General features: G+C 52.0%; 1 protein-coding gene across 4 annotated transcripts in view; it reads right to left on the bottom strand.

Moving 5' to 3' along the window:
* Nucleotides 1–567: 567 nt before the first annotated feature.
* AXIN1 (axin 1) overlaps nt 568–15,490 on the bottom strand; it is a 65,472-nt gene continuing 50,549 nt past the window's right edge. For 2 of the 4 annotated variants that reach the window (XM_071761300.1, XM_071761301.1), the window contains exons 5-10: nt 14,429–14,566; nt 8,411–8,964; nt 6,040–6,216; nt 4,665–4,910; nt 1,822–1,992; nt 568–1,008 (exon numbers count right to left, since the gene is read on the bottom strand). In XM_071761300.1, coding sequence (XP_071617401.1) covers nt 882–1,008; nt 1,822–1,992; nt 4,665–4,910; nt 6,040–6,216; nt 8,411–8,964; nt 14,429–14,566 — 1,413 coding nt within the window. In that variant the 3' untranslated portion in view covers nt 568–881. The remainder of the gene's footprint in view (nt 1,009–1,821; nt 1,993–4,664; nt 4,911–6,039; nt 6,217–8,410; nt 8,965–14,428; nt 14,567–15,490) is intronic. The other 2 variants (XM_071761302.1, XM_071761303.1) reach the window with 2 other exon arrangements.

Raw genomic sequence — 15,490 nt, 5'->3', positions numbered from 1 at the left:
TTTTTTTTTTAATCCTCAGCTTTAGTATCTAATCAGTTCTCTCTTATGGTTCTCCTAAAAAGAGCCCCCTGACCAAAGCTCAGAACCAGGGGGCTGGGCACAGGGATCCCATCCCTCTGCATAGCTGCAGCACCTGCTGGGAAGCAAACCCTTCTCCAGGGGCACATGGGGCAGGGGGGGCCATGGGATGCCAGCACCCAGCCTGCCACCCTGTCCCCCAGCCCCAAGAGCTGGCCCCCAGCCTTCCATCCCTTGGGATTTACTCGGTCGCAAGAAAGCTCAGGAGGAATAAAAACCATCCTACCATATCCAGCAGCTGAGACTGCCAGGGAGGTGAGGGACTCCTTCCAAAGGACTCCAGAATCTTCGGAGGTGAGGGGGGACCTCAGCCCACCCCATCCACACTGCTGGGGGGAGAGCAGCTCTGCCCCGTGTCACTCCGAAGCCATCCAGGGGGTCTGGGGAGGGTGCTGTGACAGGGAGGAGAGACAGAGTCTGACGGGTGGCTGTACACTTTGGGTGAGTTCTGCAGTACCTGTTATGTTTTACATTTACATAAGAGCACTGTGACATCGGAAATATTTTCCTTTTATTACAATATATCAAAAATATGCAGCTTTAGTAAACAAGGTCATATTACACTTTCTAATGCACTGTACAATGCTACATTACACTTATATTGGGTATGGAGAGGGAGCCCAGGCTCCCACTGGCAGGTTTGTGGGGTGAAAGGGCTTCCACTGGCAACCCGTGCCGGAGCAGGCGGCCCTGGGCTCGCCCGGTGCCCGTGGCAGTAGCACCACCAGTATCTGCCCCAGGCCTTCTCCTCCGGTCCCAGAGTCTTTCACAGTCCTGTCCTCACTCCTCAGCAGCCCTGGAGCCTAATCAATCTTCTCCACCTTCCCGATGATCTTCTCTTCAAAGATGGGCAGGATGGTGTCATCCTCCCGCACCTCCTCGAAGACCACACCACAGTCGAACTCGTCACTCACTTTCTTAAAGTAATACCTGGAAAAAAGAGAAACGTGGGGGAAGAGAGATTAAAAAAACCCAGCAGGTGAATGGTCATGGGGTCACCACAGTCCCCAAACATGGGTACGGCCTCTCCGTGGCTTGTGGAGCCAGGGGATGAGCTCCCTCAGATGTGGAGCCAACTGAGAGCACCCTTCTGCCCTTGCTGTCACCCAGTGGGTAAAAAGAGTGCTGAGGATCCAGGCCAGCATGCTCAGGAGCTCCAGTCCTGAATCCAAACCCATCACAACTCTCCCAAAAGTAGTGGCTGAGGCACTCATGTTGCTGTAGCATTTCTAGGCAGGCTTTCCTATGGCAGCTCCTACTTGGAAGGGGGACTTGGAGAGCTACACAGCCCATGCCAGGCTGCTTTGGGACTCCAGGAGGACCAAACCTCCCTGTCCTCTCTGGAGGAAACTTTGGGAGTAGCCAATTTAGTTCTGGAAATCAGAAGGTTCCCCATAGCATCACTGAGCAGTGCCTGATGCTGCTTCTCACCAACCCAGCACCTGCAGAGCCCTGCAGGGCAGCTCAGCAGCATCTGTTGAAGGTGAGGAGCACAAACATTTCTCCTACAAAATGCAGCCTCTCTTATCCCTGTACCTCTTCATCAGCCAAGGTGCTTTGGCTGTGCTGACACATCCCCACCACCACATGCCCAGCAGAAACCCCCAGGAGTCCTCCAGACCTACCTCCTCCACGCACCCTCACCCTGTGTGGGGCAAGACCACCGTGTCCTGGCAGTGGCACTTGCCAGGGCTCACTTGCCAATCTGCTGGCACCCCCCCAGACACGGGGAGCAGCTCTCACCTGTAGTTCCCTTTCTTGGTCAGCAGCTCCTTGAACTGTCCCAGGGTGACCACGCGCCCCTTGACGAGGGTGCGGTAAGGGATGGGCTCTCCACAGAAGTAGTAAGCCACCACGATGTTCTCACAAGACTGGGATGTGCCACTGCCTGGCCTCTTCAGGAGCTTCAACCTGCTGTGCAAAAACACAGAGAGACCTGCTGAGGATCAGGCACCACCAGGCAGCATCTGCAGAGCACGGGTGGAGATGTTGAGCTAACGCCCAGGAGCATCCTTTGCTCCAACCACCTCCTCCCGTGGCAGGCAGCTGCAGGCTGAGGCCAGGGAAGGAGAGAAGGGCACTTGGAAAGCCCTTCCTGCTGAAGAAACCCATTCCCAGGCTTTGAGAGGGAATGGACCCCTTCCCACAGCACCACTGGAGGCTCCGGGCAGGGCGGAGCATCCCGAGCATCCCGGGGTCACCATCAGCAGGCACCAAGCACCAGGGCTGGAGATGTGTTTGGGGAGGGTAACACAAAGGTTGCTCAGACTGCTCTGGATTCTTGCTGCTGCAGCCAGAACAGCCCAGCACAGCTTCCTGCTGACCTCCAGCTGCACAGACATGAGCACCCTGCTCCCCGTGGCTCCAAGAAGCACCTCTCCCAGCACAGGTGGAGGGGATGGAGCTCCCAGCAGGACAGATCCCAGAGGCTTCACTGCCCATCCCATCCGTGCAGGGTGGCAAGGCAGCCACCTTCCCCCAAACCTCAGTGACTTTACATCTCCTGTGTGTTCCTGACTCTCAGGATGTTGGTCTGCTCCCTGCTGCCAGCCCACACACCAGGGTTCTGCCACGTGGTGCCATCACTAGAGCAAAAGCATCAGCCCTGGCCTAACCCTGTTTTCAGAGGCAAACAAAAGCAGCAATAATAAAACCCAGGGTACTTTGCCCTTCTGGAGAGCCTTTCATCTGGGGCACCCTAAATGCTGCACAAACACTGCAGCAGCCCAGGCAAACTGGGAACTTGGCATGGGTGGTCTGAGACAGAGGCAGTCTTTTCTTTTAAAGTCACATAAAACAAATTTGGCAGCTTAAAAAAAATGATTTGAAAAGCACGCTGGATAAAAAAAAAAAGATTTTCTGTTTACATGGCTGGAAAGTTGCTATAAAGCCCAGAATTTGCCAAGTGCATGAGGTAATGGCAGTTCTGGATCTGCCTCTGACCTTAACCTTTAAAGGTTGGCTGGTGGGCAGAGCACCTTTCATGGCATGCCCACATAAACAGGGGCACTGCAAACCAAGCCCAGACACAATCTTTTCACCTTTCTAAAGGCCTGAGAGGTCTAAAGTTCAACTGAGAAACCCTCCTGGTGCCTGCCCTGCCTCGGAGACCTTTGGAGAAGATGCTGCATCCTGAGAAGTGTCTGCTCCTGGTGCCAGCAGAGCTCTTGGAGCCTCTTCTATCCCCATATCAAAGCACAGGATGCCCTTTAGCTAGAAAAACATTCAGGAATTGAATCATCCTTGGAAAAAAGAAGCCTTTAAAGGAAAAGTGTGTCATAAATTCAGGTGAATTCAGTGAGCTTTAGGAGCCAGAAGTTAATGGAAGAGGTTTAGAAAACCTCAAAGTCCCTAAGCTTCTCCTAATCCAGCCAGAAACAAGTTGTGACTAAGAGAGAGCTGCTGGGTGCCTGGGGACCTGGCACCTGGGGACACAGCCACGTGCCCTGCAGGGGCAGTAAAATGGTTCCCCCAGGGCAGTGGTGGGGCAGGAGGGGCTCTCCTGAGTTCCCAAGTGAAAGGAATGGTGTTAAACATGAACTCCCAGCTCTGGTTCTCCTTAGCTCCCCAGTCAGCTATGGGCAGTCCCCTTATGAAGAGCCCTGGGGTCTGTTTCCAGGGTGCACCTGAGCCTTTCAGGGGAAGGTGAATGAATTTAGTATGACCATAAATGCCTCCACTAACAAACACTACCCAATCACACCAGCTGAAAGGTAGATCAAATACACTTAAACATGGGAGAACCCTCTAATCATCTGCCTTTCAATCAATGCTCTGACATAAATACAAAGAGATCTGCTACGTGCTCACTGCAAGTACAAATAATTGGAGCTTAGCAATTAAAAGAGCTTCTTTTTAAAATTACACTTGTGTTTCTTGGAGTCAGGCATCAAAATTTCAAGTTTTCAGGATACAGCTCTATAGCTGTGAAAGGTTCCTAACGGACAAAGTGCTTTTAGCTGCTAGCAGTAATTATCCAGCACTTCCAAACTGCTTTCCATCTGAAAGCTCCATGTGCCTCCCTGAAAGAGAGCACAGGAGCAGGAACTCAGCAACAGTCATGAAGCTGAGTCAGAAGATGCAGTGACTCAGAGCTGCACTGTGATACCACCCAGATACCACAAGTGGCCTTTGCTGGAAGCCTGCAGGAGATGTAGATAATAAGCAAATATATTATTCTGCACTTAGTTCTGCTGCATGCTGCTGAGTTCTGCTTCTGCACCAACCTTTGAAATTCTTGAGTGAATGTGAACGAGCTGAGGGTCAGTGAACACAGGGGGAGAGAGCTCTCCAACACTGTGCCTCCTCTAGACACATTCCCCCTGCCCAGCTCCTCCTGAGGCTCTCAAGCAGACCCTTCCCCAGCTTCCCAAGAGCATTTCCAGCCTCTCCAACCCCAAACCACAAGGCCAAGCCCTCAGGGTATGTTTTTCCATTTGCATCACCACCTTAGAGGGACTGGGGGAGATTTCTCTGACCTCTCTGCAGATGCCTCCAACCAGTTGGTGCTGAGAGCTGGAGAGCAGAGCAGAGGGCAGTGGACATCTCCCTCAGCACCCACCTCCCAGACCCTATCATCCCTGTACCTTTGTTTAGGGGGGAGTTTTCCAGCCCTTTTTTCTTCCTCTTCCAACCTTCTGCGAGCTTCTTCCAGCTGGGTGAGAGGGTTGGGAGCTGGATTGGGCGGCATGGTAGGATCTTGGATGAAGGGGTGGGAAGGTTGGACAACATTCCGGAGCTGGGCACTGACCCAGGGATGCACTGCAACAGGTCTCTCAATGGAGAGGGGTCTGGCTACATCATGGGACAGCTGCTTCTTAGCACCTGAAGAGCTGCACACAAACACAAAGGTTTTACACAGACTGCAGAGCCACTTTGGACAAGCACACAGTCATTCCCAGATGGACCTGCTCCTCCTGCAGCTGGACACTGGCACCACAAGTTTCTTACAGCACAGCTTGGAGGGAGAGGGGAGCACCATCCACCTCTAGAGAAGATTTCAGGACAGCAAGTCCTGAGACAGCAAGGTGACCAGCCCAACCCTGACAAAAACCCCACAGATCTGTTTCATCAAGTCCACAATATATAGAAACAAAACCAGCAAGAGGCAGCTTCACCATTTGTGACATCCCCCCAGAAGATGCCCTCCCACGTGCTGCCAACACTTCCAAGCTGGAAGCCTCTCCATGAACTGCACCTCCAGGGAAAGGGATGTTGCAGGGATGTGCTCATCTTCCCCAACTCCATGCCCTGCTGCCTGACTCCATGGTGACCTGGCTCTGCCCATGGTTCCAGCTGCCTGCAGTGCAATCTGCCCTGGCTGCCACCCTTCAGCAAGAGGAGAAACCACCAGCAGTTCTACCACTCAGTGTCAGAGGGGATGAGACACCAGATCCCTCTCATCAACACCCACCAAGCACTGCTTTTTACTTGAGACTGACCAGGCTGTGATTAAGGCCCTGTGGCAGCAGGAGGACTGCTTGACTCCAGTGAGATTCCTGAGACACCATGGCCTTGGCTCCACTCTGCCCAAGGAAGGGCATCCCAGAGGATGCTCCTCTACAACACTGCTAGAACACTGGGTAACCCTGAGCCACACTACATTGCTGGCTCAGGAGCACTGGCACCAGTGAAGCAAGCCCCACATTTCTATCAGCAGCTCACAGGAGTACCAGGCATGCAGCAGATGCCCAGAGGAAAAGGAATCCCTGCCCTGTGTCACGTTATCCACCTGGGAACCACAGAGGCAATTTGTGAGATGCCCCTGGGGCTAAAAGTCATCCTTCAGAATAAACCTGCCCTTAACAGCCCCCAAGCCACCCTCAGTCTCCAAAGGGTCTAAAGCCTTGTGCCTGGTGGATTCCTGTCTTCCCAAGGCCTCCAGGAAGAAGGCAGCTGCTGGACAGCCTGCTGCAGGGGATGCAGCACAGCGTGCAGACCCCTGGCTCTGCCAGCCCTTACCCATGGTTTGTTTTCCTATGCCTGCTGATCTCCTTCTCTCCTTCTATGATCCACTGAAGGATCTTCTGGTTTCTCTCCACATCTTCAGGAGATCCTGGCATCTCATAGTTGGCACCATCACTTTTCCCTGAATCGGTCTTCTTAACATTTCTTTTTGAGAGCAGACTCGCCTTCCCACTGCAAGAGCAAAGCTTGAGATGTTAGTGAGCTGCCTGAGCCAAGCCCCCCAGGTGGTGCCAGAACATGGACACATCTATCTCCAGACATGTTCAGCCCAGGGTCTGGTGCTGTCTGGCCCTGGCTGCCCCCCACAAAGCCCTTGCTCTACCCCAGCTCAGCTGACTGGGCTCAGAGTGAGACTGGTCAGACCCAGGCACAGCAAGCTCCTCTGTCAGCCATCCACAGGAAAAAGGACCAAACCAGCCATGGCAATGTGGCAAAGAGCACACAGAGGGTTGTGTTAAAGCTGCTCGGAGCAGGAGGTTCATCAGAGCAGGAGGTTCATCTTGGTGCTTCAGTCCCTCATCTGCCTCTCCATGCCAGCCCACTGCTGGGAAGCTGAGCCCTTCCCACCACCCCACCCCTCTGCTGTGCCATCCTCTGCATCTGCTCCTCACCCCAAGCTGCCTGAAGGCTTCACATCGTGGTGAGAGAGCTCATCCTAGCTGGGGGGATGACATTCGATGGGCTCTCCTGCCCTGGAACATGCAGCCACCTTCAACACAGAAGCCAGAGGGGCACCAGGCAGTAGCTGAGGCTCTGGCTGTGCTTAGAGGTGCAACAAGGGCTGGTGCAGAACCCCAGCTCCTTGCCCACACTCGTGCCCACCTGCCTGGCCAGGAAGCCCCACGCTGGATTGTCATTGCCACAGTGGGATCCCAATTCTGTGGGACTCCCACTTCCCCATTCCTCCACAGGACCTGCACACCAACACGCAGGGGAAAAACCACCTTGACACCACCAAGGAATACCAGGCCCTCAGACAGCTGTGATGGTTTTTTGGGAAAAAACCTGGAGAAGGCTTTGCTGAAGATGTCCAAAGTCAGGGCAACTTCTCTGCCTCTCCCCACAGGAGGATGAGTGGGTTTCAAATAAAATTCCCCAGGTTCAGTACAAATTAAAAAAAAGCCTTTTTGGGCAGGTTGTCATCAGCCTGCCCACACAGCCCCAGGGAGGAGTGGGGCAGCAGCTCAGATGGCTTGAACAAGGAGCCAGACAAGCCACTGCAAGAGACTGCTGGCTGCCAAGTGAGACCTTTTGGATGCAAAATCTCATCTTGTGAAGCTCCTAACCCAGGGACTGTCAGGAATCAGGAGTTTGTGCCAGAGAAAGACAGCTCTGAATGTGTCCTCTCAAATTCCCCTTAAATATGTGCTGTAGTAGATGCTAGAGAAGGGCCTGCGTCTAGATGGGGCTCTGGGTTCACTGAGCATGGCCACACTCACATTCTGTTGAAGCAACAACCCTTTCCCTATAGAAAGAGGGCAGATCCAAGTGCCTCTCTCTCCCTGGAGGGCAGTTTGCTTGGGCTGCCTCCCTCCTGCTCCTGGGGAAGCTGTTCCCACCTGCCTTCACCTGGTACACCACAAAGCATCACCCCAGTGCAGAGCCCTGGGATCCAGACAAGCCCAGGGTGAGCACAGCTCACCTCACAGCTTTTCCAGCCTCATTTCTTATCCAGAAGCTCCACTTGCACCTTTGCAGTCACCCAGTAACAGGATGAGCAAAACCTGCAGTGGATGAGGAGCTTCACCCTCTCCCCTCAGCAGGGAGGAATTCAAACAGCCAAGGGAAGAAGGAAAAAAGCTGCTGTGAGGTGGTGTGAGGTCTTTCCTGGGCAGAGGGTCCCCTGCTCCAGAGAACCTCCCCTTGGGACAAGATGCCACTGTGACACTGCAGTGCTCATCACTTGGTTAGGAAAAGGAAGGAGCCCTTGTGGCCTTGCAATAAGGAAGGCTTCTGTGTCCTCTCAAGAACAGATCAGGTTCTGTCACCCAGACACAGCCCTATGCTTAGCAACTCCTGCTGCACAGGGAAGTGGACCAGTATCTGCCATTTCTAAGCACCTCCACTACACTGAGGAGGAGAAAAACTCCTTTATAATCACAGCTACTCAGAATTCTGGTTAGAGGGTATTTTTCAGCACCAGATCAGAGAGGTGAAGAGGGGTCTATAAGGGTTATCAGGGGACATACCCATTTCTGAAGAGGAAGAGCAGTGGGAGGTCCCTAAACAACATCTCAGCACAGGCTTTCACAAAAAAAAGTAGTTCAACCCCACTGTCTCACTGACCCACTACAGCCCATTTATGAAAGAGCTTCCTAGAGAAGCTACAGCTCTGGGACACCCACCGGGTGTTGCCTTGACTCACCTGTAGCCTAAAGAGTCCACGGGGACAGAGGCCATGCCCAAGTTTTCAGTGTAGTTCCGTGACCTTGTTGCATAGTTATGTGAATCTACATTCCAAGCAAAGCTGTTCTGCACCCGCTGCGTGGCCTCAGCCTCGATCTGCTCTTTTGGTTTCATCACACTGTGGTGATGGATGTGGTGGTAGACATGTTTATGGTGGTACAAGTTAGCTGCATCCAGTTTCATTCCTGATTTTGTTGCGTGCTTGCCGTGCCCTGGAGGAATCGTTCCGAGTGTCCCTGACAGCTTTCCCAAGTGACCACTTTCTGGGGAGCGTGGCTTGGGAGAGTGGCGGCCAGGCCCTGGGGACTGGCAGCCTGGTGTTTTCATCACACGTTGGACGTGTTCATCCAGGATGCTTTCTGGGTTTTCTTCATGGGCATCTCTGATCTGCATCCCAGCACAGCCCATCTCAGCGTAACGAGGAGCAAAGTGATGAAAGGCTTGGGCGGAAGGCATCTTGTGGCTAAGGACTGAGGGACCAGAAGAGATATCTGCATCCTCACCTTCTTCTTCCTGCAAGAAACAGGAGGACAAATCAGAGAATGACAGCAGAGAGGCAGAAGGGGTCTCTAGTCCCAGAAGGACCCAAAGGGGTCAGGCCGGGCTTTGTCCTTGCAAGCCTTCAAGAGAGAAATCCATCACCCCTCTGCAGACCCAGACTGCCACCCTCCTGCAGAAAATCTCCTGATGCTCAATCCAAGCCTGTGCAGTCTTGCTGCCACCAAGCACAGCTGCTCAGGCCTCTGTACCTGCTTTTTGAGCCACCAATAGCAGGGGTCTCCAGGCATCACTCAGAGAGACTGAGGCAACCTCCGTCAGGCAGCCCACATCCCAACCAGGGTTTACAGGTGCAGTTTTCTGATGAGCATAAAAACTCAATTGGATGTATGAGTGGGCAGAACCTTACCAAAAAGCTCCCTGAATCCTATGAAGATGGTTGTGTAACAACAAGCATTGGAAAACACAACTTATCACACCATACCTGTGACTTCCTATAAGACGCTGGTTCAAAGCCCACCAGATAAACCCAAAGTTCCAGGATATGCAGCAAGATTCTGCTCAGGTGAGACCACGGGGGTTTCTCACCCAAATGACTATTTCGCCAGGAAAAGCCTACAGTGGGCTTGTAACAGGTGGAAGCAACTGAAGGTTGAGAGCAGCATGAGTGGTTTTGAAAATGAAACCTTGATTTCTCCTGGGCACACCAAGACTGGAGCAGAACACATCAGGCAGATAAATAAACAGGCTGGAACTAACTGCTTGCTCTTGTAGTTCACAACAGTCTAGGACATGCTGTTAGTGACTCCCAAGTCCTAGCCAGGAAGAATAAAACTCCTCCATGCTGACAGCCACAGTTTTGATGCTGACAAACTACTTCGTGCTCCAACATAAACTCAGGTGTTTATGAAGTTTCTTTATTGGAAGTCAGGAGTCCTTTTTTTTTTTTTTTTTTTTTTAAATCACATAATCAGGATTCCAGCAAGTCCTCTAATCCTGCTCTCTTTTCCTCTGCTGGAACAGTAAAGAAATCAGTTTCAGCACAGGGTATCTCTGCCCTGCCAGATAAATGCATCTGCTCAAAGCCACTGACTCCCATCAGCTTTGCCTCTCAGCTGTCATCACCCATCACTTCCTAACCAGCCTCAAAGTCTCAGCTGCCAACCACACAGCAAGAAACCAAACAACAGACTTCCTCCCAGTGTCACACCTGGGGGTTCAAACCTGATCTGGGACAATGCCAGGCTTTGGAAGTGGCAAAGGAGCGGGGGCTGCCAGCCCCGGGCTGTGACGCAATGCCCAAGGCTGGAGGGGACCCACAACTTTCTATCAAATCACTTTGAAGAACTTCAGAGGCACCTTTCATCTGCAGCCACAATGCTACAGCCTGCCAACTGCTGTCCCTGGGGACCCAGCTCAGGGACAAGAAAAGATGAAGCCTGTGCTGACTAAATCCCTGCCACCAGGGTAAGCATTGATTAGCAGTTCACCATAACCCAGTGATGCTCTCAGCACCTCGGAGCCTTTTAGGGCTGGTACCTGCTTTCTGGAAAACTCTTGGGTTTAAAAATCATCCAGTGTGTAGGGCAAGATCTGAGCCTGGTGCAGATCTCTGACAAACATCAGCACGTCCCTTCTGCTCAGAGACCAGAGCTCAAGCAGTGCTGTCACACTGGAGAAGGGTGGGTGGCATCAGAGTGACAGCCCGGGCTGGTCCTGCCAAAGGGATGCCTGGGATTTGGGAAATCCTCTGGCTGCCTGGAGCACTATTTTGCCAGCTGTGCTCAGAGACTGAGATGAGGGTGGGTGGAGGAAAGAAGTGTGATAAGTTGGGTTGCTCTGGGTCTACCCTGGCCCAGCTTACCTCTCTCACTGAGATCTATACCCCAAGATATATGTATGCAGGCAGGCCTGGGGCAGCTGGCTTCCCCCCCTTCCCAGCACTGGTCTCAGCCTTGCACTGGGTGGGAAAGCCTCAACAGTGAGAAAATGGCACCTAATGAAGGAACCAGGGTGCCTGTCCCAAGCTGTCCTCTCTCCTCAGGCAGGGCTGGAGCCAAAGGTTTGAGTCAAGGCTGCAGATACCAATTCTGTGGAACCTTTTCACTGTGCAGTGAAAAAACCAACACACAGCAGGAGGTCAGGGCAGCCTAAGCTGGGATTTTAAGGCAAGACTTTGGCTACAGAAGGGCCGAGCCTTGGCTCCCCTGTGTGCACCAGGGCACAGCAAGGAGCTCCTTGCCCGACTCACCCAACCGCAGGCTGTGCCGGGCAAGGCTGGGAAATGGCCTGGAGTTGTGCCAGGGGAGGTTTAGATTGGATATTAGGAAAACTTTCTTTACTGAAAGAGTGGTGAAGTATTGGAACAAGCTGCCCAGGGCAGTGGTGGAGTCACCATCTGTGGAGGTGTTCAAAAAAACCATGTAGAGGTGGCACTTCAGGACATGGCTTAGTGGGCGTGGTGGTGTTGAGTTGATGGTTGGACCATCAACCTCTACTGAGGTCTTTTTCTTTGATTCTATGAAATCAAAGAATCTTAGAGGTCTTTTTCTTTGATTCTGTGATTCTACACAGCAGCAGCTTTCCCTCCCACCTAGACCTGCCCACACCCTGCTGCCCAAGCTGTACCTCTCAGCCCTCCCAGCATGGGCACCAGCAGAACAAAAGGAAGGGAAGACAATGAGATGACCAAGGAGGACCAGGCAAGAACCACTGTGTTTGACACCACAGAAACATGCAGGTCCTCCATGAGCTTTCCTGGACACAGCAGCTGTGTTTTGCCAAGGTGATCTGGGCAGAACTGGGCAGAACTGGGCAGCCCGTGCAGCCTCTTGCCAGTCACAGAAAGCTCGGGTGCCATAACCACTAGATGGTGCTTTGTTGACACAATATTGTCAGAAACCTCTTCCTTCTGCTCCCCAGGGCAGCAGCAGTGGGAGAGATGAAGGCTCCAACTTTGCTGGCTGCCTGCTGAGCTATTTTTGCTCTGCAGCAGGGTTGGGGGTGCCCTTCCCTTTGAATCAGGAGGCTGCACTGGTGAGCCAGGGGAAGAGAGACCTTGCTGTAAACCTCTCCCAGTCTTCTCCCAGTTCCACCCATCAGGCTGCTACTGGTCAGTAGGGCAAACCAGCCCAGCTCACCATCAGGGCATTTTCAGCCATCAGGCAAATCATTCCCCTCCCCAGTGAGGCTCTGTTTTGTATCAAACAGGGAGAATCTCAGCACTGATTTTGCTCCTCCTGGCTTATTGTCAGTTCACTCAGTTCAGACAAAGCCAGAGTGATCTGTAGGGAATGAGAGTGATCTGTATAAAATAATACTGAGCTGTATCAAGTGATACTGCAGTGTCCATGCATTCACACCTGGCTAAAGTGGCTCAAACAGTAGTAGGGGAACAGCACCTCTAATCCCCTCCTATGTTGTTCAGAATAATTAATGAATTCAGAGCATATTCTTTTTTTTTTTTTTTAAAGAACTACACAGAAATCTTGAAGTCTTTTCAGCAAAAGGCTCTAAACCAGATACCTCTTCTTGATGTTACTGCATGATGCAGCTTTGAAGGGGAATCTGCAGACAGCTCAGTATGGGGGGAGAAAAATTCTTTTTTTCCTAGCTTTTGCAAAGTATTTCCAGCTTCTCTGCTAAGCTGATAACTGCCTCCTGTGATTTACACTCCTGTTTTTCCCTGTGCTGCTGTTGAGTGACCCATGCAGACCTGGTAAGAGGCTACCCTATCAGTCCTGGTGCTTAGGTCATAGAAAAAAGCCCTCTGATCTATCAGGATTCAAGCTCTCCTCTTGCTGAAACCAGCAGCTCCTGCACCTTAAGTGCTGACCTAAAAAAGCTGCAATTGCCTACTCAGAGCTTTCCCTGAATGGCCAATGCCAGATGCCAGCCACTGAATGAAATACATTCTGGAGACAGCAAAGATGTTTAATATATAGCATTAGTGGGAGTCCTGGCCTCAAAAATAGATTAAGTCACACAAAAATGTGTTTAAACAGACCTAAATTTATTCTCTGGCACATAGGTATTTGCTGATTTTATGGTATTGCTACTGGCAGCTGCTTCAAGGAGGCAGAGGGCTGGGATAATGCAGGCTGGTACAGGGGGTGCCAGGGAGGAGGAGGAGCTCTAGCACAGAGTGAGCAGAAAATGCTGCTGGTTATACTGGCTTTGTCTGCAAAGCAATAGGTACTAGAGAGGAAAATGGACTGGTTCTAGAAAAACAGGAACACAGTCACAGAAGAGCACCTTGCTGGGCTTTTCTGGCTGGGTGCTGGACACCAACGTGCAGGGAGTTTGCTGGACAAAGCTTGGAGCTGGAGGGAAGCTGACAGATCCCTTTTGCCTTCCCCACTCTCCACACGTGAAATACAGATGTGGTTTTAAAGTGAATACTACAACTTCTTTTTCTGTTTAAAGAGGACCATTAAAAAATATTGATGCATATTTTGAAGTACTCCAGTGGGGATGAATGGGCTGCTCTGCAGCTCCTCTGGAAGGAAGCAGAGAGTGAGCCATGAGAGGCTCCAACACCTCTGCTGGAAAGGAGAGCTGCAGTCAGGAAGCACAGAGCCCTTGCCTCAGGGCCACAGCACCTATTAACTGCTGAGACCTGCAATTTCTCCACACAGGGCTGTAGTTCCACAGACACTTGGTACCCATGAGAGGCAGCAGCTCAGAAGAAAAGCCTGGGTGCAGGTACTGCTGAGCAGGGTGGCTCATGCAGATAACCCCAGACCACCAGGGCCTCATTCTCTTCCTTTTGGAACTTGTGGAGCTAAAGGCCTTCCACACTTCCCTCGGTTCATCTCCCAAGTTTCTGAGCTCTGAAGGGCCCTGGTGGCAGCAGGGCTGACAGCAAAAAGTGCCATGGGCTGGCCTTCCCCACCATGCAGAGTCAGGGTGTTTCTCCAGCCAGGAGAGGATGTCTGAGAGCTACACCTGATCTGTTCCAAATTTTCTAGAGATGTGCTGGACACTGATGGGCAGAACACTTTTAGGTTGGGTAGGAATGGCCTGATAACACACAGAAACACCTCCAAAGACAAGCTGTCATCTGGTTACCATTTGTGGGGGAAAGAGGAATCAGACAAAACCCTACAGGGGAAGGTAAAGTCCTGCAACATAGTCCCTGTCCTTGCATGGAAGGGATGGCTCACAAAGCCTGTGATGGACAGGAGAGTAAGGGTGACAAAGATGATGACAGAGAGCACCCACAGCCCCTGTGTGGTGACAGAAGAAGGCACTGCTGTGCCATGGCTGGTGTCAGGGAGGGAGTGCTGGAGCTCAGCGAGCTCTGCACCGACCAGGGAACAGCACTATGGAAACTCCTGGAGCAATGTGAGCCTCGAGGAGTCCCTCAGCAAGTGACGATGGTGGCTGCTGGAGCAGGGAAGTGGCCACCCAGCACAGCTGGAAGCTTCCTTGTGGTTTACAGTACAGAGGAGGTAAAGGAGGCAAGGAGGTTACCAACCGCTCGGACGCGTTTCAGGCGCTCCTCTAACTTCTCCTCTGCTTCACGTTCCTTTTGTACCTCCTCCAGACGATTGATCAGCTCTGCAGCAAACTTCTCTGGCTCAACGTGGATATCCTTTGGTATTCGGTATGTACGCTGGAGGAAAAACACACCAGGGGTTAACAAAAGATGCATGGAAAGCCCCACACTTTTGTTCTGAAGGCTTCGGCAGCTGCAGGTCCCCTGGCTGGGATGGGGAGCTGAGGGAGGACAGGCTGGCAGGCCCAGGGCTACTGCCCAGGACCAGGGGGCTGGCTCTGAGCCACCATCACCACCATCACCAGCTCCAAGGTGGGCACCAGCTCTGCACACCACTCTAGGGACAAAGGAAAGGTTTTCTGGAGCCGTAATTCAGACAGCTCTTTTGGCACCACACTCCTCTTTGGGATGATGTGCTTGGATTCCTCCCAGTGTATGCAGAGCCAACTGGAATACTCTGGTCTGGAAGGGCAGAAAAGGATGTACAGACAAACCTCTCAAAAATCATGCAGTGATCTCAAAAATCATGGCAGTGATGGTTTCACTTTGCTAGAAAGGAGGACTCTTAGGCACACTTTTTGCCCTTTCCCCAGGTGGATCAGTGTGTGCTGGTCAGTCCCTGCACACCCAGCCTGTAGCTGCTGGAGGAAGAGGGAATCTTGTCACCTCCAGGATATCTGACTGCTCTGTGTCTGTTACAACCCAGCCAGGCCACAAGAGGCCACAGTTCCCATAAAGCATTTTCTCATGGTAGAGGATCCTGCAGGATTGCATCCTGGCTCCTCAGAGCCACCATCCCCTGCTTGCTTTATCAGTACAGCAAGCTTACAAGCACAGAGATACCACTTTTCTGCTTGCTCTGGGTGAGCAAATGAATATTTACAAGAGTTCAAGGGCATTCTTAGTTCCTTAGGCCCCTTACCTTGTCCCTAAATTCCTGGGCTCTGGGACAAGAAGTTTGTGTAGCAAAGTAGGAAGCTGACAGCTGCTGTTTCCCCCCTCATTTTTGTCCCTTCTACATTATTTTGTTAAAATAGTATG

This window comes from Heliangelus exortis, chromosome 17, assembly GCF_036169615.1.
Source record: "Heliangelus exortis chromosome 17, bHelExo1.hap1, whole genome shotgun sequence".
NCBI classification, from domain to species: Eukaryota; Metazoa; Chordata; class Aves; order Apodiformes; family Trochilidae; genus Heliangelus; species Heliangelus exortis.
The sequence above is the reverse complement of the archived record's forward strand: the minus strand, read 5'-3'. Positions and strand labels throughout refer to the sequence as shown.